A 26,269-nucleotide genomic window follows, 5' to 3' on the forward strand; every position below is an offset into this window, starting at 1 on the left:
TCCTCCTCCTCCTCCTCCTCCTCCTTCTATTATTATTATTGTTATTATACCTGGACTCTTCTGCTAGGCAAAGACAAACTTCCTGATATATTAAAAAACGTTTATGCAACCAACAGATTTGTGAACATGCTGTCCTTGTCTTAATTCATGTAAGAGGCACTAAAATGAAAATGGGGTATTTGCCAGACTGTAGGCTGAGAATGGTTTAGCTGAGTGTTTTACTGAATTTAAGCAATTAAAACAATTAAACGTTCCCAAAGCCAAACTCCAAACCACTTATACCCATCAAACGGTAAGCCAAACAATAAGACACAAACTCATCTCCTGGGAAAAATAAGGCCTAGGAGTGAAAAGCATAAATACTCTGAGTTCAGAACACCTCCTGGTTACTTTACTGGGCTCGACTGCACATAAACAGGATCTTTACCTCAAGATTCACAGAGAATGTGACCTCTAGGGATACACTAATTTAAACCAAAATATTGTTTTTAAAAGTATTTCATGAAATTTGTCATAAAGAAATTTTACTTGTGTATTTTTTTGTTTTTGTTCTTTATTTTTTATTTCTTTTTTTTCGTATTTTTTGTATAAGTATTTTTAAATATGGAAATAAACTTTTATTGCAGAATCTGAGCAAAGTATTTTCCCAGAGTGGAACTTGAAAACATTGTTTAAAATTGCTTGAAATAAATGACCACTGATGGAATCTTAAAAGGAGTCTTTGTTTTGATGAGGGTTTTTATTATTTTAAGGAACATTTGAACTGCATAAATAATCTTCCTAATAAATAATTTGGTATAAATGAGAGTTCCCAATCCACACCAGAGGAAACAAACTGAGTAAGGGAAAGATATACAATATTCTTGAAAGGAAAAAATGTTGAGTAAGATGCCAATTTTTCCCAATTTAAACTTATGGAAGCGTTAAGCAAAATATACAATCATGTCCAATTTCAAAAATGGACTGAGTAGTATAATAAATCCATGTACATATCACCCAGCTTCAGGAGAATCAATCTATAGCCGCTCTGCTTTCAACTACATTCCAACTCTCTATAGTAAGATCCCACATTACTTTGAAGCAAACCCCAGACATTGTATTGTTATTATTACTATTACTACTACTATTATTATTATTATTATTATTATTATTATTATTATGTGTTTTGAGACAGAGTCTCGCTCTGTTGCCCAGGCTGACGTGCAATGGTGCAATCTAGGCTCACTGCAACCTCCACCTCCCAGGTTCAAGCAATTCTCCTGCTTCAGCTTCCCGAGTAGCTGGAATTACTGGTGGGTGCCACCATGCCTGACTAATTTTTTTTTTTTTTTTTTTTTGAGATGGAGTCTCACCCTAACACCCAGGCTGGAGTGCAGTGGTGCAATCTTGGCTCATTGCAACCTCTGCCACCTGGGTTCAGGCAATCCTACTGCCTCAGCCTCCCAAGTAGCTGGGATTACAGGCGTCTGCCACCACACCCAGCTAATTTTTGTATTTTTAGTGGAGATGGGGTTTCACCATCTTGGCCAGGCTAGTCTAGAACTCCTGACCTTGTGATCCACCTGCCTCAGCCTTCCAAAGTGCTGGGATTACAGGAGTGAACCACCACACCTGGCCCAGACATTGTATTGTTTTGTCCATAAATGCTTCATAATGTAGCTTTAAAACACTGGGAGTCTTTATAAACAATATAATTGCAATACCATAGTCATATATAAAGGCATTTTAAAAATCTTTCTTTTTTAAAACAATTTCAAGCTTACAAGTACAAGAAACACTTATATACTCTTTACCCAGATTCACCTTTGTTAACATTTTACCCCATTCTTGTGATTACTTGGTCATCTCTCTGACCTGTGTGAGGGTACATTATATACATTCTGGTCCTTTCCCTTAAAAACAGTCTGTGTTTCCTAAGAGGAGGGATATTCTCTTATATAACTGCAGTATGGTTATAAATTTCATAAGTTTACATTGATACAATACTTACATTTAATCTACCATCCATATTCTAATCTTGTCAGTTGACTTAATTATGTTCATCATAGCATTTTTCACCTTCCAGTACAGGATCTAGTCTAGAGTCAGAGACTGTATTTTGTTTTCGTATCTGCTTAGTCTCCCTTAATCTAGAACCATGCTGCCTAATATGTCTATTTAAATTAAAATTGATTAACATGAAATAATAATAAAAATTCAGCCAGGGGTGGTGGCTCATGCTTGTAATCCCAGTGCTTTGTGAAGCTGAGGCTGGAGGATTGCTTGAACCCAGAAATTTGAGACCAGCCTGAGCAACACAGCAAGACCCCATTTCTAAAAAAAGAATTTTTTTTTTTTTTTTTTTTGAGATGGAGTCTCGCTCTGTTGCCCAGGATGGAGTGCAGTGCCACAATCTCAGCTCACTGCAACCTCCGCCTCCCAGGTTCAAGCACTTCTCCTACCTCAGCCTCCTGAGTAGCTGGGACTACAGGTGCACGCCACCAAGCCCAGCTAATTTTTTGTAATTTAGTAGAGACAGGGTTTCACTGTATTGCCCAGGCTGTTCTCAAACTCCTGAACTCAGGCAATCCACCCGCCTCAGCCTCCCAAAATGCTAGGATTACAGGCATGAGCCACTGCGTCCGGCAAAAGAATAATTTTTTTAAGCTAGCTGAGCATGGTGGCACCTGCCTATAGTCCCAGTTACAAGGGAGGCTGAGGCCAGAGGATCTTATGAGCCCAGGAGTTGGTGATTGTAGTGAGCTATGAGCTATGACTGTACCACTGCACCGCAGCCTGGGCAACAAAGCAAGAGCCTGTCTCTAACAACAACAAAAAAACGAAACAAAAATTCAGTTGCTGGGTTGCACTGGCTGTATCTCAAGTGCTCAATGGCCACATATGGCTCCTGACTACTGTACTGTCTGATTCAAACAGAGCATTCCATCAACCAGAGTGTCCCACTGGATAGTGATGGGCCAGAACATTTCCATAGCCTCTCTTTGTGTTTTATGGCATAGCAATTTTGGAATAATACAGTCTCTTCTACTTGTTTTTAGTTTTTATGAGGTATAATTAACAAAAACCAAACTGTATATACTCAAGAAAAACAATCTGATGCATTTTGCATATGTATCCTGCCATGAAACCATCGCCACAATCAAAATAACGAGCATATGTATTACTCTTAAAACTTTCCTCCTGCCCCTTTCTAATTCATTCTTCCCCACCCTCTCCAGTCCCAAATAACCATTTATCTTCTATCCAGATAAATCAGTTTGCATTTTCTAGAATTTTATTTTTATCTTCTTTTTTTATCTCCCTACGGAATTTTAAATAAATGTAATCATATAGTATGTATTCTTTTTGGTCTGGTTTCTTTCATTCAGCATAATTATTTTGAGATTCATCCATATTCATATGGGTGTCAATAGTTTGTTCCTTTTTATTGCAGAGTAGTATTTCACTATGTGACTACAACACAATTTGTTTATCCATTCACTTGCTGAAGGGCTGTTTACCTGTTTCCAGTTTGGGGCTATCACAAATAAAGCAGCTATGAACATTAATGTGCAAGTTTTTGTGTGTACATATGCTTTCATTCCTCTTGCATAATGGCTGAGTCATATGGGACATGTATGCTTAACTGCTTAAACATTCCCACCAGCAATTTATGAGAGTTCCAGTTGCTCCATATCCTCATCAACATTTGGTAATTTCAGTCATTTTAGTGGGTATGATTATCTCAATATGACTTCACTTTGTATTTACCTAATGGCTAATGTTGTTGAATATATTTTCATATGCTTCTTTGCCACCTCCATATATTCTTTGGTGAAGTGTCTATTCAAATATTTTGCCCATTTTTATTGAGAGGCTTGTCTTTTTTTTTTTTTTTTTTGACAGAGTCTTGCTCTGTCACCCAGGCTGGAATGCAGTGGCGCAATCTCAGCTCACTGAAACCTCTGCCTCCTGGGTTCAAGCAATTCCCCTGCCTCAGCTTCCCAAGTAGCTGGGATTACAGGCACCTGCCACCATGCCTGGCTAATTTTTGTATTTTTAGTAAAGACAAAGTTTCACCACGTTGGCCAGGCTTGTCTCAAACTCCTGACCTCAAGTGATCCGCCCACTTTGGTCTCCCATTGTGCTGGGATTACAGGCATGAGCCACCGCGCCCAGTCTGAAAGGTATTTTTTAAATTTTATAGTTTGATTGTCCATTGTAAGTATATAAAACTTATTTTTGTATACTAATTTTGTGTCCTGCAACCTTGATAAATTCACTTGCTATTAAAAGTTCTAGCCGGGCGCAGTGGCTCAAGCCTGTAATCCCAGCACTTTGGGAGGCCGAGACGGGCGGATCACGAGGTCAGGAGATCAAGACCATCCTGGCTAACACAGTGAAACCCCGTCTCTACTAAAAAATACAAAAAACTAGCCAGGCGAGGTGGCGGGCGCCTGTAGTCCCAGCTACTCGGGAGGCTGAGGCAGGAGAATGGCGTAAACCCGGGAGGCGGAGCTTGCAGTGAGCTGAGATCCGGCCACTGCACTCCAGCCTGGGCGACAGAGCCAGACTCCGTCTCAAAAAAAATAAAAAATAAAAAAAAATAAAAAAAATAAAAGTTCTAGTAGCTTTTTTGTAGATTCCATTGGATTTTCTACATAGGTGATCATGTTATCTGTTAATAAAGATGGGTTTTTTTTTACAATCTAAGTATCATTTATTTATCTTTCTCTGTCTTATTGCACCGGCTAGAACTTCCAGTACAATATTAAATAGAAATGGTATGAGTGGACATTGTTTTATTCCTGATCTGAAAAGAAATTTTGTTCCTGAAAGGAAAAGAAAATTTATTCCTGAAAGAAAGCAATGTCTTTCACTATTAAGTATGATGTTAGCTGATGGTTTTTTCATTGATGTACTTTATCAGATTGAGGCAGTTACCTTCATTCCTAATTTGCTGAAAGTTTATTTAAAGAATAAATGAATGTCAGATCTTATCCAATGTCTTTTCTGCATCTATTGAGATGGCTTTTTAGTATGTTAATATTATGAATTACATCGATTGAGTTTTGAATGTTAAGCCAACTTTGAATTCCTGGAATTCACTTGGTCATGATGTATTGTACTTTTTAATATATTGTTAAATTTGATTGCTAGAAACTATTTAAAGAAGTTTTGCAGGTATTTCATGAGACATATTTGTATATAGTTTTCTTTTTTTATGTCTTTCTTTTCTGATTTGGGCATCAGGGCAATGATAGCCTCATAGAATGAGTTGAAAATTGTTTTTCCTCTTCAATTTTTTGGAATAATTTGTGTAGAATTAGTATTAGTTTTTCTTCAAATGTTTGGTAGAATTCACCAGTTAAGCCAACTAGGTTTGAAGTCTTCTCTGTGGGAAGGTTTTAAAGTGCACATTCCATTTCTTTTAATAGATAGAGATCTATTCAGACTTTTTTTTTTTTTTTTTTTTCCAGTCTGTCAGGGCACAGGGTCTTACCCTGTTGCCCAGGCTGGAGTGCAGTGGTGTGATCATGGCTCACTGAAGCCTCAACCTCCCGGGCTCACGCAACCCTTCTGCCTCAGCCTTTTGAGTAGCTGGGACTACAGGCACTTGCTACCTTGCCCAGTTAATTTATTTTTTGTAGAGATGGGGTCTTGCTATGTTGCTCAGGCTGATCTAGAACTCCTGGCCTCAAGCAATCCTCCCACCTCAGCCTCCCAAAGTTCTGGGATTACAGGTATGAGCCACCATGCTCAGCCTCTATTTATTCTTGGTCTTTCAAGGAATTTGTTCATTTCATCTAAGTTGTCAAAGTTATTGGCATAAATTTGTTCATGATTTTTCTGTATATATATATGTGTGTGTGTATACATGTATATGTATGTGTGTATATATCTATATGTATGTGTGTATGCATGTATGTGTGTGTATGTGTATATATATGTATGTATGTATATATATATATATATATATTTTTTTTTTTTTGGTGGAGATGAGCTCTATGTTGCCCAGGCTGGTCTTGAACTCCTTGCCTCAAGTGATCCTCCTGCTTTGGCCTCCCAAAGTGTTCAGATTACAGGCATGATCCACCATTCTTGGCCTGTATTATCCTTCAAAGTTTGTAGGATATGTATTGATGTCCACTTTCTCATTCCTGATATTAGTAATTTGTGTCTTCTCTCTTTTTTCTTCCTTGACTAGTCTGGTTAGACATTTATCAATATTTTTAATCTTCTAAAAAAACCACATTTTGGTTTTTACCAATTTTCTCTATTGCTTTTATGTCTTCTATTCCTTTTATTTTAGCTCAGATCTTTATTATTCCCTCTCTCTTCAATGTCTCATGTATGAAGACATGTTCAGTTCCCTGTCTATTCATTCATTCAGTAAACACTCCTGAGCATTCACCATGGGGCAGGCACTAGGATCAGCACTGAACAAAGAGGCACAGTTCTTGCTTCATGAAATTTGTAGGATTCCCTTACAATCACTTATATTGGAAAATATTCATTAATCAAATAATAACACCAATAAATATACATTTATAAATTAGATATATATATAATTGGATAATTTTATGAAGAACAGGTATTAAAGACATGATAAAAAAGCATAAAGAATAAATTTTCTCCTAGAAAATCAGCAAAATATTTTAAAGTTGCCCCCTTAAGAAACACTTTTTTTTTCTTCAACTTTTAAGTTCTAGGGTACATGTGCAGAATGTGCAGGTTTGTTAGGTAAATATGTGCCATGATGGTTTGCTGCACAGATCAGCGCATCACCCAGGTATTAAGCCCAGCATCTATTAGCTATTCTTCTGGATGCTTTCCCTCTCCCGCTTCCTGCTACAGGCCCCGGTGTGTGTTGTTCCCTACCATGTGTCCATGTGTTAAGATGAAATAGGCAAATTCCTTTTTCACTGCTGGTGGGAATGTAAACTAGTACAACTACTATGGAAAACAGTGTGGAGATTCCTCAAAGAACTAAAAGTAGATCTTCCATTTGATCCAGCAGTCCCACTACTGAGTATCTACCCAGAGGAAAATAAGTCATTATATGAAAAAGATACTTGCATACCCATGTTTATAGCAACACAATTTGCAATTGCAAAAATATGGAACCAGCCCCAATGCCCATCAATCAACAAGTGGATAAAGAAAATATAGTGTCTATATACACCATGGAATACTACTCGGTCATAAAAAGGAACCAAATAATGACATTTGCAGCAACCTAGAAGGAGTTGGAGACCATTATTCTAAGTGAAGTAACTCAGGAATGGAAAACCAAATATCCCACTTCTCACTTTTAAATGGGAGCTAAGCTTTAAGGCATAAGAATGATACAATGGACTTGGGGTGGGAGGGTGGTGAGGAATAAAAGGCTACACATTCGGTATTACATATCCTGCTCAGGTGATGGGTGTACTGAAAATCTCAGAATCACCACTAAAGGACTTGTCCATGTAACCAAACACCACCTGTTCCCCAAAAACCTATTGAAATCATAAATAATTTAATTTAAAAATAAAAATTGCTCCTTAAACACTTATGGTAGAGTATAAATCAGTACAACGTTTTTGGAAAATAATTTTGAATATGTATCAAAAGCCTTAAAAATGTTAATAGCCTCTGACTCAATAAATTTTCTTTTTTGTTGTGTTCCTAAGAAAATGATCAGAAAAAAGAGATTCAAGCATAAGAATGTTTATCACAATACTATTTGAGCAGCCAAAAAAACCTGAATACATTCTGACATATACCTTTAATAGAATTTTACACAGACATTAAAATGTTTTTGATAACGTTGAAGTGACATGTCAAAATGCTTATGATTTATTGTTATACTACATGATCTCAACTCTATAAAAATAAATCCATATACATACATTAAAAAAGACTGGAGAGAAATGTTCCAAATTGGCATAAACAATGGTTATCAGCTAGGTGCAGCAGTGTGCGCCCATAATCTCAACACTTGGGAGGCTGAGGCAGAAGGACTGCTTGAGCTGAGGAGATCAAGACCAGCCTGGGCAACATGGTGAGAACCCCGTCTCACAAAACAAAACGAAACACAAAAACAATGGTTTTCTCTGGGTGATAGCATCACAAATCATTTTATTTCATAGAATTGCATTTCTATAGGAACCAGTTTCCCTCAACGAGCCTGTATTACTTTTGTAATCAGAAAAAGTACTAAAAATAAATGTACACATTTGTAATTGTGAAACTAGTTGCCATGGAAAATGGCCCAAATAATATACAAAAAAGAACAATGGGCGGGCGCCATGGTTCACACCTGTAATCCCAGCACTTTGGGAGGCAGAGGCGGGTGGATCATGAGGTCAGGAGATCGAGACCATCCTGGCTAACACGGTGAAACCCCATCTCTGCTAAAAATACAAAAAATTAGCCGGGTGTGGTGGCAGGCACCTGTAGTCCCAGCTACTTGGGAGACTGAGGCAGGAGAATGGTGTGAACCCGGGAGGCAGAGCTTGCAGTGAGCCGAGATAGGGCCACTGCACTCCAGCCTGGGCGACCAGTTAGACTCCGTCTAAAAAAAAAAAAAAAAGAAAAGAAAAAAAAAAAAAAAAAAAAGGACCATATAGGAAGTGTCCTGTGATTTACAGAAGAAAATAATCAGGGAACATTGCTGAAAACAATATATATATCTTCAGGTACATATCTGCTACAGTTTGGATGTTTGTTCCCATAAACTTCATGTTAAAATTTAATCCCCAGTGTTGGAGGTGGGGCTTAATGGGAGGTGTTTGGGTCCTGGTGGGGAATCCCTGATGAATAGCTCGGTGCTGTCCTCACAGTAATGAGTACGTTGGCTCTGTTAGTTCTCATGAGAGCTGGTTGTTAAAAAGAACCTGGCACCTCCCCATCCTTTCTCTCTTGCTTCCTCTCTCACCATGTGACCTCTGCACAGGTCAGCTCCACATCACCTTCCGCTGTGAGTGGAAGCAGCCTTAGGCTTTCACTAGATGCCCAATCTTCCAGCCAGCAGAATCATAAGCCAAATAAACCTTATTTTCTTTATAAATTACCCAGTCTCAGGTGTTCCTTTATAGCAACACAAATGGACTAAAACAATATCCATTTTGTACTGGTGCTGTGTGATAGTATCACAGATCATTTTATTTCACAGAATTTCATTTCTACCTCTGCCTGAGGTTTCCTCCCTCTGTCACTGCCTTCAAATCTTTAATCAAAGGCTAGTATTACTTTGCTGTTGAGACCTGTAGTATTCTCTTATCCTGCTCCAATAGAATGTAGGCTCCATAAGGACAGATATTGGTGGGGTTTTTTTGGTCTGTATAATTTATTACTACATGCCCAGTGTCTACAATCATATCTGACACATAGTAGCTACTCAACAAATATTTTGTGGAATGAATAAAGGTTATTGGTATTACTCTTACTGGAGTGTGTTTTTTGAGGGTTTAGATAAACATTGCACACCAAGAAGCAACATGGGGGACATTACGAATGAAAGACAGCTCTCATGCCCTCCATAAGGCTTCTTCCCAGCAAACTGTTTAAAAACCTCCTTCTAGGAGGATCTCAGTTCAACAATCAGCATCCTGTGGTTACAGACATTTGGCCAGTTACACACCCAACCAATCATTCCTTGAGCACAAATTTCTCCACACACAAATTGGTCAAATGCTTATTAAAGTTTAGATAGTCGCTACTACATTTTCCATGTCTGGCTAGTCTACTAAATGAAATAAATTTACTCTCATATGACTCATTCTTAGTGGCCACAAAGAATGCAAGTAGCCAAATTTGTTTTGTTCATTTCTAAGAGAAAGGAAATAGATATCAGCTCCGTCTAGGGAATCACTTTCTAAGAGTCAGAGCTATACAAAGTGGAATGAACTGCCATGGGGTATAGTGAATATCCTGTCAGTGGGGATATTCAAGTGCAGGTTGGATGATGGCACAGTGAGGGTATTGTAGGATGGATAGTTGGGCAAGAACTAGGTTGAACTTTAAGGCTTCTTCCAGCTGAAAGTGTTTGATTTATGCACATAGGGAGTCACAAAAGTGGCATATTACAGGCTGTAGGAAGGTAGTGGCACTCAGTATGTTAACTATGCCCTGGCCAAGAAACCTGACAATCGATACTTTGTAGTTCTTCTATTGCTGATTCAGTATAAAATTATTTCCGGCCAGGAATGGTGGCTCATCTCAGCACTTTGGGAGGCCAAGCTGGCAGAATCACTTGAGGTCTGGAGGTCTAGTCCAACCTGAGCAACATAGCAGACATCATCTCTATTTTAAAAAGTTTATTTCCTTCTGCGTTTTGTTTTTAGTGCAAACACAAACATATCCATTCAGTGCCTTACTCTGTGCAGAGCATTCTTATTTGAAAAATAAGGATGGAAACGTCAACCAAGTTATCACTGGAGACTGAAAATCAATGAACATAATGACCTCCAAGTACGAAAATAATAAATGGCAACATGCAAAAGATGGTGTCCACAATTGCCTTTATGCATCATTACAGGCATTAGATGATTGAGCATTAGACTCAAAGCCCACAGTCTCCTTGCTACCAAAAACATGAATCCCTGTCCAGCGGACTGAAGTCCTCTATAGATCTTTCTGGTGAAAAGACCCTGGATATCTGAGAGTGTTCTTTCTCATGCTTGGCTAAAGAGTAAGGGTTTCAATTTAGATCTCAAAAAGTCTTGCTACCAGATGACCAGCAATTCCACTTCTGGGTATAAAAACCCACAAGAACTGAAAGCAAGGACTGGAACACTCATGTTTATAGTAGCATTATTCACAATAGGCAAAAGATGGAAGTAGGCCAAATGTCCATCAACAGATGAATAAACAAAATGGGGTATATACATACAACTGAATACTATGCAGTCTTAAAAAGGAAGGAAATTCTGATATATACTACAACACAGATAAACCTTGAGGACGTTATGCTAAGTGAAATATGTCAGACAGCAAAGGACAAATACCGTACAATCCCACTTACATGAAGTACCGAGAGTGGTGAAATTCACAGACAGAAAGTAGAATGGTGGTTGGCAGGGCAGGCAATGGGGAGTTATTGTTCAATGGGTACAGTGTTTCAGTTTGGGATGATGAAAACTTCTGGAGATGGATGGTGAGGATAGTTATAGCTGGGTGGAAATCAGGTGACCCCAGCCAAGGGGTGTGGTCTGGAGAGGCAGGAAGGAGACAGGCTAAGATATGTGTTTTTCACAATGTGAATGTATTTAATGCCACTGAATGGGTACAGTGGTAAATTTTCTATTATGTATGTTTTACAACAATACCAAAAAAAAAAGTCTTCCTAACATTTTGCAAACTGATGGTACCTGTTTCCACCTTTCTCCCCTCTAGCTTTGGATGGGCTGCTCTAAGGTAAGAAATTGATATAAAGGTAGTGCTTTTTTGAACAACACTCACAGATTTCAAATTACAGTACTAGTTCATGAACATGAAGCCCTATTATGTACATTTTGGGTTAATCATAAATTAACCATGCTTGGTTTATTACATTGACTAGTCTACATTTTTTAGACAATAATTGCATACGTACTAATTGGATTTGCTTTCAAATATACTTTTGGTTAAAAATATAGGCTGAAATTTAAGAAACTGAGTTTATTTTATTTTTTGCAAGTTTATAAGAAGTAGAATTAAAAAAAAAAATCTTTCAACGTCAGAGCAGTAGCCAGGCTGTCTTGGCTGGAAGCCAGTGGGAGGCCTTCGTACTAACAGGGTGGCCGCCTCGGTTCTGAGCTTCTGCCTCTATCCTGTTTCTGTAATTTTAACTGGTCCCTGTTTATCAGTTCTTGTCCCCGCCACAGATCTGGAGCACTCCTGAGTGTTTCATTCTTACGACTGGGCTTTTGCCTTACTTTCTACTTTTAGCTTTCCAAGTACTCTGTCTCCTCTCTTCCTCTTGTCTCCCTCCTCCGGGGTCTGGCTCCTGCCCACCCCAAGCATGGTGGGAAGAGGGCTCTTCTAAGGGATGTACTGCCCTGAGGCTGCCTGCCGGAACCCTCCGATCTCCCAGCACTCTTCCCTGCCCACGCATTGGGGCGGCCCACTTCTGGGTCTTGATTCTGACAACTGCACTGCTGGGCTCGCTGCCTAGCTGGTGAGACCTCACAGCTGGATCAGCCCCTCCCGTGGCTCCTAGCCAAACCTCCTCTCCCAGTCCCCCTAGGCTGCGGTATCTACTTCCAGGGTCTGATTCCAGGGCTCCAACACTCTCCTTGCCTGCACCACCCTGGGCTGGGGATCTGGGACAGGAGGCATGCTGAGCCACAGGGTGGGGAAGAGGGTGCCACTCTGGGAACTAGGGCTGGTGCTGGGGTAGAAATCAGGTGACCCCAGCCAGGGGGTGCAGTCTGGAGAGGCAGGTAGGAGACTGGCTAGGCCATGTGTTTTTCTCCAGCCCTCATCCTTGCAAGGCAGCATCTCACCTGTTCTGGTCTAACTGGTCTCCTTCCTCTAACTCCTGCTGTGGTCCTGGTTGCATCATACTGTAGGCTGTTGGTCACATAACTCCTGGCACCATGACTCAGCTACTCAGTGTGGCTATGGCTAGGGTCCCTCACCAGCCTGCAGTAGAAATCCTGAACGGTTTATGCACCTTTAAACTTAGCCCAGACATGTGGTATATGCACAATAAATAAAAATTTAGGGTTTTGGAGACCAGGTGTGGTGGCTCATGGTGACCATAATTCCAGCACTTTGGGAGGCTGAGGTGGGAGGATTGCTTGAGCCCAGGAGTTGGAAGCTGCAGTGAGCTAGGACTGCACCACTACACTCCAGCATGGGTGATAGAGCAAGATCCTATTTCTAAAAAACATAATGATAATAAATAAAGAAATAAAGTCTTTGAAGCCTACATCGCCCCTTTTTAGCCTTTTTTTTTTTTTTTTTTTTAAGACAAGGTCTTACTGGGTCATCCAGGCTGGAGTGCAGTGGTGCCATCATGACTCACTACAGCCCCAGCCTCCCAGGCTCAACTAGTGGTCTTCCCACCTGAGCCTCCCAAGTAGCTGGGAGTACAGACACTTGTCACCATGCCTGGCTAATTAAAAAAAAAAAAAAGTTTTTGTAGAAATAGGGTCCCTCCATATTACCAGGGCTGGCCTCAAACTCCTGGGCTCAAGTAATCCTCCTGCTTCTCTTTCCAAAGTGCTGGGATTACAGGCGGGAGCCACTGTGCCCAGCCTCATTTAGTCTTCAAGATTATGCTATGGCCGGGTGCTCTGGCTCATGCCTGTATTCCCAGCACTTTGGGAGGCTGAGGTGGGTGGATCTCTTGAGGTCAGGGATTCGACACCAGCCTGGCTAATATAGTGAAACACCATTGCTATCAAAAAATACCAAAAAAATTAGCTGGGTGTGGTGGTGCGAGCCTATAGTCTCAGCCATTCGGGAGGCTGAGGTGGGGGAGTCGCTTGAATCCAGGAGGTGGAGGTTGCAGTGAGCCGAGATTGCATCACTGCTCTCCAGCCTGGGTGACATCAAGTAAGACCCAGTGTCAAAAAAAAAAAGGAAAGAATAATGCTATGTAGTAGGCAGTATTATCATCCTCTATGGTAACTGAGGAAACTGAGGCATAAATAACTTGCCCAAGATCACCAAGAGAAAAAGCAGAGAAGCTGGGATTGGAACCAAGGCTGGCTGCTGACAGCCCACGACCTCCTCTTTGATGAGGAACACTGACTCATCAGCCCAACAACCACAACTCCCCAACCACAACGACAGCCCAGGCTGCTATTTTATAGTTCAGAATATTCAGAAGGGAAGGGAGACCAGGAACACAAAAGCCCACTCATTCATTTACATACTCTTTCAATAAACAAAACAAATAAACCACAGTATACTCCAGTCATGCACGGGGCATGGAGACTACAGTTCTCTGCCTGGTTCACATCTTCGACTTCTTTCCTTCTCCTGGAACCCCCACCTCACCCTTTTCTGCCTAATGAATGACAGCTCCACTTCCAAGACTCAGCCACAGTATCTTCTCCATTAACGACCTTGCCTTATTCATTTCTATTGGCACATGGCTGGGGCTCCAGAAATGTATGCTTTTGACCTAATGTGTCCCTTATAGTTCCATACATCACCCACACCTCCAGCTCTGGTGTTTGTAAGCTGCTGACATTTAGGTATTGAAGAGTAGGAAGTAAGTTTATGTTGAAAAAGGTTTTGTGCAGACGTATCCTGTTTTACATAATGAATACATTTTAGCATTTTAGAAAGGTTGTAGGTACCTGAACTTTTTATGAATTAAAATCCTGTTTTCTCACTGATGCATGTCTCTGAGGTGCCTTACCTTATTCTAGACTGTTATTAAAGTTCACTTTTTATAAATGCTTGGCCCTAATACTTAAAAAACAAGCTTTTCTCAAGCGATCCTCCCTATAGAAGGATAATAATCCATACACAATCCCTTAAGTCTCCTGATGTACCTTTATATTTAATAGAACACTTTTGGAATCTTTTTGCAACTAGTTATTATCTTTTTTGCAAAACTAATGATCATCTTTAATTTATAGAGTTTTATGTTCAGATTTTGGGAGCTGAAATTAATTCTGATTTTTATGTATATAGTTAAAATCAAATCGAACTAAATATCTCAAACAAAAAATGAGCAGTTCTTTGCAAACTGCCATCCACCAGAAGAAACCACTTACGATTCTTTTTGGCTCAGCGATTTTCTTGTGTGGAGTCAGAGCTAAAGCCCACAAGCCACAAAGCTTCAATGAAAACATTTCAAGCCCTGTTAGTGCTGATGGGCACAGTCAGGCTGAGTTAGCATGAAGTAAGTTCGTCTGATTGTCAGCATGCTCAGCAGATGCTGAAGGAACAGTCATGGTACCTTCATCATATTCCCTGAATAGTGATGTTGAGATACAGTGGTCTATGGTCTTAAGCCAAGTCATGAAAGTCCTGAGAGAAGAGGAATGGGGCAAAAGGTATTAGACCCCCATGACATAATTATATGCTAATCTATACTTGAGAGATTTCCATGGCCATAGTTACCACAGCAATAACATCAACATTTCTCTGTGTGTGCATATGTGTGTAACTTACTTGTGCACGTTTTTTTATCTGGGTTAAGGGCAAATCCTTCATGGCACTGGCAAAGGTAGGAGCCATCAGCATTTACACATTCATGTTCACATCCGTGGTTTTCTGAAGCACAGTAGTCCACAGCTGGAGAGAATAAAACACATTCAGAATTAGAAATGCAAACGGAGGAAAAGGGAAAGGTAGGATGAGGGCATACTGATGACAGATATTAACTAGGATTAATATTATTGCCCCCAAAAAGAGTAGGATAAACAGATATGAACTCAAGGTCTCTGCCCTCCTCAAAAAAAAAAAAAAAAAATCAGGAGTCTATATCAGGCAATTCATACAGGAAGATAAACTAAAGAACAAGTGAACTATTGTATTTAAAAGTTAAAGAACTGCAAATCAAAATCATCACAAGGTGCACTTACAGCTAGTAAACTGGCAAAAATAAGATGAGAGAAAACCCAGTGGTAGAAAGGCAGCAGTGTTATTAATGGTGGGGGCATTATAAATTGAGAAAGATCCTTTCAGAAGGCAATTTGACAATGTTCACCCTGGATGTGAAACCCAAAGAAACAGCTGGGAAAAGGGTGAAATTACATACAATAAGCTATTAATAGTGTTGTTTACAACAACAAAAAATCCTAGAAAATAAGATGAACATTGAATAAGGGTAAATGGTTTAATAATGTATGAGAAAATACACTGGCTGATTTTTCATTAGTTCCACAAATATTTCCTGAGTACCTACTATGGGCCAGGGCCTGTTTTAGGTGCTAGGGATAGAACGAGTAACAAAATAATCCAAAATTCCAGCCCGAGGAGCTTACATTTGGATAATGATGGTGGAACTGGGGAACAGACAAGAAATAAAATAAGTAAATAGCATAGACTATTAGGAAATAAAGAAAATTCTGGAGAAAAACAAAACAATGAATAGGAGCAGGATCAGTGGGGGAGTGGGTAGCCGGTGGGATGTAACAGAGGTGGTCAGGAAAGGCCTCTCTGAGAAGGTGGGTGGTTAGGAATAGTGCTGACTAACATACGAGCCATGAGGGTATCTGGGAGATAGTATCTTGGGCAAAAGAAACAGCAAGTGTGAAGGCCAAGAGGTGGGACTCTGCTTGATGGGCTGGAGGATCAGCAAAGAGGCCAGGGTGGCTGGAGGAGGGAGAGAGGTAGGAGATGAGAAGGGGGCAGTCAGGAGGGACCCATGGGCCATGCAAGGACCTCAGCTTTTAGTCTGAATGAGTTGGGAGTCACTGCAGGGCTCTGGACCCATGAGTCAAGAATAGACTGAGAGGGCAAATGTGAGAGTGGAAAACCAGTAAGGAAGTGACTCCAGTGATCCCAGGGGGGATGGGTGGAGGCTTAAACCAGGATGTTGCAGGGGATGAGGGGCAGTGGTGTTCTGGAAGGTATGGGTTGAATTGTGTCCCCCAAAAAGACATGTTGGAGTCCTAAACCCTGGTACCTACTAATGTGGTCTTATTTGGAAATAGGGTCTTCGCAGAAGTAACCAAGTTAAAATGTGCTCGTTAGGGTGGTGAGCTGTAATTAATATGACTGGTGTTCCCAAACACCTCCCAGCAGGCCCCACCTCTGACACTGGGGATCAAATTTATTTTCTCTTTTTTCTTTTTTTTTTTTTTTTTTGAGACAGGGTCTCAGTTTGTCACCCAGGCTGGAGTGCAGTGGCACCACCTCTGCTCACTGCAGCCTCAACCTCCTGGATTCAAGCGATCCTCCTGCCTCAGCCGTCCAAGTAGCTGGGACTACAGGTGTGCACCACTACACCCATTTAATTTTTATATTTTTAATAGGAACAGGGTTTCGCCATGTGGGCCAGGCTGGCCTCAAACTCCTGAGTTCAAGAGATCCACTCGCCTCAGCCTCCCAAAGTGCTGGGATTACAGGCATGAGCCAATGTGCCTGGCCACAGAGATCAAATTTCAACACGAGACCTGGTGAAGCCAAATAAACCATATCCAAACCAGAGCACAGCTCTAGCAAACTAATACACCCGGTAAATATTGAAGATGGGCTAACAGGATTCCTGTTGGGTTAGAGATGAAATGAGAAAAAGAGAGTGCACCTAGGATCGACTCTGGGGTCGACAGAGCAAGACCCTGTCTCAAAAAAAAAAAAAGAAAAAGTTTTTGGAAATCCCAGCTACTTGGGAGACTGAGGCAGGGCAATCATTTGAGCTGAGGAGCTTAAGACAAGTCCCTTTTCAAAAAAAAAGTACTCCCTACAATGTTTTAGGATATATTAGTATCAAAAGTGTGTAAATATTAACAAGGAAATAGAATCTACAAAATTAATACACATGTGAAATTTTAAAAAGCAAAACCACGCATGGAGAAGATAATGACATATTTAGCACAGTAATAAAAAGATGCAAAGGGAAACACTAAAGATTTGTAAAGGGTAATAACCTGTGTTAAGTTTATTCTTTTGCTCCAAAGCTTCATTAAGTTTCAGTCCAGGCCGGGAGTGGTGGCTCACGCCTGTAATTCCAGCACTTTGGGAGGCCAAGGCGGGTGGATCACCAGAGGTCAGGAGTTTGAGACCAGCCTGGCCAACATGGCGAAACCCTGTCTCTACTAAAAATACAAAAATTAGCTGGGCATGGTGGTGGGTGCCTGTAATCCCAGCTACTCAGAAGGCTGAGGCAGGAAGAATTGCTTGAACCTGGGAGACGAAGGTTGCAGTGAGCCAAAATTGCACCACTACACTCCAGCCCGGGCGACAGAGCAACACTCTGTCTCAAAAAAAAAAAAAAAGTTTCAGTCAAAATATTGTTTTTGTAACTTCAGCTCCCTAAAGAGTTCTAGTAGAACCTAGTATTTGCAGGTTAAATTCACAAGTCATTATGTTGGGGATAGGGCATTCATGTCGTCTCAGGGTCTGAACGTCAGGGAACGTTAGCCGCTTGCTAGAGTGGAGTCATAACGACTGAGCTAGCACCACCTCCTTCTAACAGTTCATTTCTCATTTCTCAAGAACCAAGGGATCATTAAATTAATCAACGGTGATACTGGGAACACTGAGATCAAGGAAGGCTAAACCCTGGCACATGGTCCAGTCCGTTTGTCAAAGGAGTTGGCCATACCAGAGCCTGCATGGGCCTGTGTTAGCAGGCAACAATCCCCAGCCTCAACTTCCTCATGCTGGGCTCGACTCACCATCATGAAACTCTCCCAATCCCGGATATGGGTGCCTGCCGTCAGTCATCCAGTCCTATCTATGGCCACCCGCTTCTTAGTATCCCCTACAAAAAAAGGAGCCGCTGATCTGACTTCCAACTTATAGGACATTGATGGTGCTGCGATGATGAGTGGTCAGGTCACTACACCTAAAAGTCAGAAACTCAGACTCTACCTCTCTCTTGAACATCCTCTCTTATACCATGGGCTATAATCTGAGCCCGGCCACTTCTGTCCCTCAGAGGGATACCTCATAATTATGCTGGCCCCATAATTTAGACTAATGTAATAATTAGAGAGGTGTTGAAGGCTTGGCTTAGGCTTCGGATCTAAGCCACATACTCTAAACTCTCCCCTTTTCCAGAATGTTTTAGAATAGAGTATCCACATTGGCTCAGGTGTTTAAAAAAGAAAGTTGTACTAAGATGCTCTTTTAATTGATAACTCTTTAGCCAACTCCTGATCAAGCAATGCTTTCATTCCCTCTGACCATATGAATCCTGATAACCCAGGGCATGCTACACGCTCAAGGCAGTTAGAACACCTGTGTTTTAAACACCTGTGGCCGGGCACGGTGGCTCACGCCTGTAATCCCAGCACTTTGGGAGGCCAAGGCGGGTGGATTATGAGGTCAGGAGATCGAGACCATCCTGGCTAACACTGTGAAACCCCGTCTCTACTAAAGAATACAAAAAATTAGCTGGGTGTGGTGGCAGGCGCCTATAGTCCCAACTACTCGGGAGGCTGAGGCAGGAGAATGGTGTGAACCCAGGAGGCGGAGGTTGCAGCGAGCCGAGATTGCACCATTGCACTCCAGCCTGGGCGACGGAGTGAGATTCCGTCTCAAAAAATAAAAATAAATAAAAATAAAACATCTGTACATGCCTCGCAATGGCTGGCTTGTATGCTGATAAAACAGCCTTGGTGGAACACATGGGCTCTAGGACACCTGTGTACTTCTTCCATTGACTGAGATGTATTTTTATAAACATTGGTTCTCAAAGTGTGGTCTGTGAACCAACTGCATCAACTATCGCTTAAGAACTTGTCAGTAATGCCCATTCTCAGGCTGCATCCCAGACCTACTGATCAGAAGCTCTGGGAGTAGGACCCGGGAATACGTGTTTTAGCAAGCCCTCCAGGTGATTCTGAGGCATTGCTAACATTTGAGAGCCATTGTTAGAGGCAAGGTTGCTTTTGTTTCCCAACCTGTATATGTCATTTGTACATGTTATTGTAAGTAATTTAAATATTATAAAAACTGGGCTGGGGCCAGACATGGTGGCTCAAGCCTGTAATCCCAGCACTTTGAGAGGCCAAGGCAGGCAGATCACAAGGTCAGGAGTTCAAGACCAGCCTGTCCAACGTGGTGAAACCCCGTCTCTACTAAAAATACAAAAATTAGCTGGGCGTGGTGGCAGGCACCTGTAATCCCAGTTACTCAGGAGGCTGAAGCAGGAGAATCATTTGAATCTGGGAGTTGGAGGTTGCAGTGAGCCGAGATCGCACCACTGCACTCCAGCCTGGGCGACAATGCAAGACTACATCTTAAAAAAAAAAAAAAAAACTGGGCGGCTCACACCTGTAATCTCAACACTTTGGGAAGCCAAGGCGGGTGGATCGCTTAAGTCCAGGAGCTCGAGACCAGCCTGGCCAACATGGTGAAACCCTGTCTCTACTAAAAATACAAAAATTCACCAGGTATGATGGTGGGCACCTGTTGTTGCAGTTACTCTGGAGGCTGAGGTGGGAGGATTGCTTGAGCCCAGGAGGCGGAGGTTGCAGTGAGCTGAGATTGTGCCACTGCACTCCAGCCTGAGTGACAGAGTGAAACTCTGTCTCAAAATAAATAAATAAATAAAATAAAAACCAATAAAATATAAGCATGAAAAGAAATTGAGATTTTAAAAATAAAAATTAGGTTGAAAGCTTTGGAAAAAATTAAAGCAATTTGCTAACCAAAATTGCTATAAAACCAGGCATGGATGAAACAAATGTAAAATATTGGGAAATTTTCCACTAAAATTTACAAGAGTTCTGCTGTTAGATTGCTTTACAGATGTCTTGAAAGCCTTGCTCCAATGTAAAGAAACCAAAACTAAAAAATCATAGACAACACATTATGGGTATGGTTTATGCAAAAAAATATGTTTATATAATCCCAGCACTTTGGAAGGCCGAGGCAGGCAGACTGCTTGAGCCCAGGGGTTCGAGACCAACCTGGGATACATAGCAAGACCCCATCTCTACAAAAAATACAAAAATTAGCTGGGCATGGTGGTGTGCACCCGTGGTCCCAGCTACTCGGGAGGCTGAGGTGGGAGGATTGCTTGAGTTTGGGAGATTGAGGCTGCAGTGAACCAAGATCATGCCACTACACTCCAATCTGGGCAACAGAATTATACCTTATCTCAAAAAAAAAAAAGATTTGTAAATATATTTTTTTCTTCAACTTAAAATTAGTATTTTTTAAAAAGCATAAAAGTGATTTTTACTAAGTATACATGTATGTGTTTTAAATAAAAATAAAATGACTAGCATGAGTTTGCATATGTAGTTTTTTAGGATTCCCCTCTCTGAATGATATTTTCCATTAATCAGCTAACCACAGGCCCAATTCATGGCATAAGAGAGCTTCTCTGGACCCTGACTCTCATAACGTTTTTGCTCTTTGTGTACACAGCTCTCTGGGGAACTAAGGGGGAGGATGTGATTGGCAAGGCAGGATTCACGCATTCCTGGGTCCCAAGTCTCTGGTCTGTAGAACTCCAAGGTGTCAAATCCCATCTCGATTTGAGATCCACCCACTGATGCACTGCTAGGCTTCTGGAGACAGCAGATGAGGCCATCAGTGCAGCGGTTAGACATGGAAGAACCCCCTGCCACACACGTGAACCTAACAGTTTGTTAAGGCCAAGAGAGGTCTAGTGCATTCAGCTCTAATGTTATTTGCCAAGTGGTTTGGGTTCTTTGCATAACTTCCTTGGTTGCAAAATTGTACTCATAAAAAGAGAGGTCAAGATTAGGGGGCAGATGGATGGAGGTGACCTCGTGCGTAACTCAGTGATGGCTCTGTTGTTCCAAGTTCTCATCTACTTCAACAAAATCTGTTCTCAGTCATTTATGCCTGCAATTTCTACACTCTTGTTTACAAATGGAAAGAGTAATTCCCCAGTTGTAGCTCTTTAGCCCTCCGGATCACAAGTGCTAAGATCCCAGAGTCAGAAGTCAGTCTTGCCACATTCATTCTCTGCCCAATGTGTGAGAAATCACTCCACTGTCTCTGAGAATAAATGATACTTGCTGCCGGTAATAAAACCCTAAAATCAATGATTTCTGATTTACAAGCTGGTCCAATTCTAAGGTTTTCTCAGCAGGACTCAGTCTGCAAGGGTATGGCATTAGCAGAAACAGGATACTTTAGAGAGGAGCACTTGGATTTTAAAGTTTTTTTTATAGCAAATTAAGAAAAACCAAATTTGTCATTTAGAGAAATGGTAGAACCAATCTACTTGCTGAGCATACATTAGACACACACACACAGAGTCAGACTCACAAAACCTCTCCTCTGCACGGCATAATTGGAATTCCAAATGCACGATTTAAAACCCACAGAAAATTTCTTTTTTTTTTTTTTGCGACAGGGTCTCATTCTGTCACCCAAGCTGAAATGCAGTGGCACAATCACGGCTCACTGCAACCTCGGCCTCCCAGACTCAAGCCATCCTCCCACCTCAGCCTCCCAAGTAGCCGGGACTACATGTATGTCCCACAATGCCTGGCTAATTTCTTTATATATTTTTGGTAGAGATGGGGTTTGGCCATTAGCTGGTAGTGGTGGCACACACCTCCTTGGGCTCAAGCAATTCTCCCACCTCAGCCTCCTGAATAGCTGAGAGTACAGATGCATACCACCACCCCCAGCTACTTTTTGTTATTTTTGTAGATACAGGGTTTCACCATGTTGACCAGGCTGGTCTCAAACCTGAGCTCAAGAGATCTGCCCGCCTCGGCATCCCAAAGTGCTGGGATTACAGGCTTGAGCCACCATGCCTGGCCTGACTTTTTTTTTTAAATAAACAAAAATGACTTTATAATTTAAAAATCAGTCAATGGGGAAAATATTTTTTATAAAACACGAATGCATGAGACTGCGATCAACCTCAGTCAGTGCTTCAAGAAAAATGTATTTCAAGTCCAGTCTGTGAAAGATGAAAAGTACAAGTGGTTCTGCCCTCAAGGGTTTACAATCTGCCTGGGTAGATGAGATGCAAACAGGACCAAAGTTACCCCAAAATAAAAGGCAGTTTGTAAACACCAGGTGAGTAAGTACAGCAGAAAATTCATGTTCAGAGAGCAAGATAAATGGTCTTTGAAAAACAGTTTTGGATGGCAATGAATGTGACTTTAGTGGCAGCTGATGAATTATAAATTCAGGGACTCTACTAAAGCAAAGGAGGTTCTTAGTCAGCAATCCACCATTGAATATGGAAATAAATTCAGGACTGCCAATGGTGAAATGAGCTCTCAGGGAGTTGGAACTCTGGTGCTGGAATTGAACGTTCCACTTACTCAAATGTGTGGAAATCTATAAAAAAATGCTGAGTCCATGACTAAGAACTGAATTTTCATGCAGGTCACAGTAATAATTCAGGGATGAATCAAAGTGAAACCGGCCCAATTGTCTCACAGAACTGATGTTTATGGTTTATTTTGAATAAACATAGAAATTTACCTTTCCAGTCTTGAAACTTGAGAAAATTACATTTGTTTTAACTGAGAACCCTTCTCAAGAAACAAACCATTAGGCCTCCCTGACAGTATCAAGGAGCTGAAACTTACTAGATCACTGTATCTGCACAATGACATGTCAGACCCCTCACCATTTATGATTGCCTAACCAACTACCTGCTGCGTGTTGACCAACTCCTCTTCCATACTCCTCCCTAATTCCTGTTTTCCCCCCATATGGTTATTATACATTTATTCCCTGTTATATAACCCCCTAATTTTTATTTTATTTTATTCTGAGGCAGGGTCTCACTCTGTCACCCAAGCTGGAATGCAGTGTTGCAATCATGGCTCACTGCAGTCTCAACCTCCCAGACTCAAGCAGTCTTCCCTCCTGAGTAGCTGGGACTACAGGCGTGCACCACCACACCCAGCTGATTTTTTTTATTCTTTTCAGAGACAGGAGTCTCACTATATTGTCTAGGCTGGTCTCAAACTCCTGATCTCAAGTGATCCTCCCACCTTGGCCTCTCAAAGTGCTGGGATTACATGCATAAGCCACCACATCCAGCCTAAGCCCCAATTTTAGTCAGTCAGGCAGATGGATTTGAGACTGATCTCCCATCTTCTTGACACCTGATTGAAGCCTTCTTTCCTGGTAATACTTGTTGTCTCAGTGATTGGCTTTCTGCGCAACAAGCAACAGGACCTAGACTGAACCTCTAATGTTTTGGTAACAAAAGAAGTACTAGAACCACTGCTATGAAAGTGTTGGAACTGAAAACCTACCGCAAAAATTCACTAGTAGCTGTGAGGTAGGAGGCAGGACTTGACTCCAGAGGCGGGGCGGAGACATCAGACCAGATTAAGAACTAGCTAAAACAGGGCTGGGGTGAAAGCAGCCTTCAATCAGACAGGTCCACCAGTGTGCCATGTCAATTTACTGTTGCTATGGCAACATCTGGGAGTTACCATCCCTTTCTGTGGCAATGACCCAATGATTACTACCCCTTCCCTAGGAAGTTCTGCATAAACCTCCCCTTAATCTGCATGCAATTGAAAGTGGGTATAAATATGACTGGAAAACTGCCTAAGCTGCTATTCTCTGCCTACAGGGTAGCCCTGCTCTGCAAGAGCAGTCACGGAGCTATAACACTGCCTCTTCAATAAAGCTGTTTTCTTCTACCTCTGGCTTGCCCTTGAATTCTTTCCTGGGCAAAGCCAAGAACCCAGGTAAGCTAAGCTCCACTTTGGGATGTGCCTGCCCCGCATCAGCTGGACATGCTTAACTTCTACCAAATTTCTTTAAATAAATAGTTTGAACCTGCTGCCCACACTTTCTCATCACCCACTCCCTGACTCTTGAAATCTGCCCTTTACCCATCTCCCCTTTGCCATTATCAATGGCCTCCTGGTCACCCTTGTGTTCCTCAAGCCTAGCAAAGTCCATGGCAGAGTTCTGAAATGTTTGCAGAGGTGAATCTGTGACTCAAGTTGATGGCTTTTTCTCTAAGTCCTGTTACCTTTGGCCATGCTGGAGCATGACATTAATATTGATCTGGCCAAGAAATTATCTTCCTGTCATGTTCCATGATTCTTCTGTCTCTCCCCTGGCCTTAAGCTACTTCTTCATAAATATTTTTCCTGCCCCCACTTCCTGCTTCCTACATGTGGCTGCAATCCAAGGCTCAGTCCTTCACCCTCTTCTCGCTCCATACTTCACTATATACAGGAAATTATGATAATAGGTGTTGTAATAATGATGCTAAGTTCCTAGAGTATACTGGGAATGTCACTCACTATCTTATTTAATACCATAAAACCTTACAATGTAGATATTATTATTCTACATTATGGATGAGGAAAATAAGGCTCAGAAATTAAAGACTTAAAGACATGTGCTTAGTGATATGGTCTGGATGTTTGTGTCCTCCAAATCTCACATTTAAATGTGATACCCCTGAGGTCAGGAGCTACAGACCATCCTGGCTAACATGGTGAAACCTCATCTCTACTAAAAATACAAAAAAATTAGCCGGGTGTGGTGGTGGGCGCCTGTAGTCCCCGCTACTTAGGAGGTTGAGGCAGGAGAATGGCATGAACCCAGGAAGTGGAGCTTGTGGTGAGCCGAGATTGCGCCACTGCACTCCAGGGTGACAGAGCGAGAGAACTTCTTAGAGACTTGTTAAGTGGTTGTGACCAAACTGCTGATAGATATGGACAGTAAAGGCCAGGCTGATGGGATCTCAGATAGAAATGAAGAATTTATTGGGAACTGGAGTAAAGGTCACCAATTTTATGCCTTAGCAAAGATCTTAGCTGTGTTGTGTTCATGCCCTAGGGATCTGTGGAAGTTTCAATTTAAGAGGTATCTGGTGGAAGAGATTTCTAAACAGCAAAGCATTCAAGCCTATGATCAGATATGGGAGCAAATAAATAAAGTTGGAACTTATATGTAAAAGGGAAGCAGAATGTACAAGCTTGGAAAATTTGCAGCCTAGCTATGTGGCCAAGAAAGAAAAAGCATTTTCCGGAGAGGAATACAAGCAGGCTGTGGAGCAACCACTTGCTAGAGAGATAAGCATAACTAAAAGGGAGTTAAGTGCGAATATCCAAGACACGGGAAAAAGGCCTCAAAGGCATTTCAGAGATCTTCTAGGCAGCACCCCACCCCACCCCCATCAAAGGCCCAGAGGCCTAGGGGGAAAAAATGGTTTGGGGAGCCAGGTCCAGGGCACCACTGCCCTGTGTAGCCTCAGCACACTGCTCCTCACATCCAGGCTGCTCCAGCTCCAGCCATAGCTCACAGGGCCCCAGGTACAACTTGGACTGCTGCTCCAGAGAGTACAAGCCACCATAAACCTTAGAGGCTACCATGTGGTGTTAAGTCTGTAGGCACACAGAATACAGGCATGAAAGAGGATTGGCAGCTTCTCTCTAGACTTCAGAGGATGTCTTGGAAAACCTGGATGTCCAGGCAGAAGCCTGCTGCAGGGGCGAAGCCTCAAAGAGAAACTCTACTAGGTCAGTGCCAAAGGGAAATGTAGGGTTGGAGCTCTCATACAGAGCCCCTACTGGGGCACTGCCTAGTGGAGCTGTGGGAAGGGAGCCACCACCCTCCTGACCCGAGAATGGTAGAGCCTCTGGCAGTTTGCAACCTTAGCATGCAAAAGCCATGGGCACCCAACAACCTGTCATGGCAGCCTCAGGGGCTATACCCTGCAACCACAGGGGCAGAGCCAACCAAGGCCTTGGGGGCC

General features: G+C 41.8%; 1 protein-coding gene across 3 annotated transcripts in view; it reads right to left on the minus strand.

Annotated features, from left to right (window-relative positions):
- Window positions 1-26,269, minus strand: part of LOC113224959 (matrilin-2) — a 179,181-nt gene that overhangs the window by 42,767 nt on the left and 110,145 nt on the right. For all 3 annotated transcript variants that reach the window (XM_026454961.1, XM_026454962.1, XM_026454963.1), the window contains one exon: window positions 15,085-15,207. In XM_026454961.1, the coding sequence (XP_026310746.1) occupies window positions 15,085-15,207 (123 nt within the window). The remainder of the gene's footprint in view (window positions 1-15,084; window positions 15,208-26,269) is intronic.

This window comes from Piliocolobus tephrosceles, chromosome 7 (assembly GCF_002776525.5).
Source record: "Piliocolobus tephrosceles isolate RC106 chromosome 7, ASM277652v3, whole genome shotgun sequence".
In the NCBI taxonomy this organism is placed as follows: Eukaryota; Metazoa; Chordata; class Mammalia; order Primates; family Cercopithecidae; genus Piliocolobus; species Piliocolobus tephrosceles.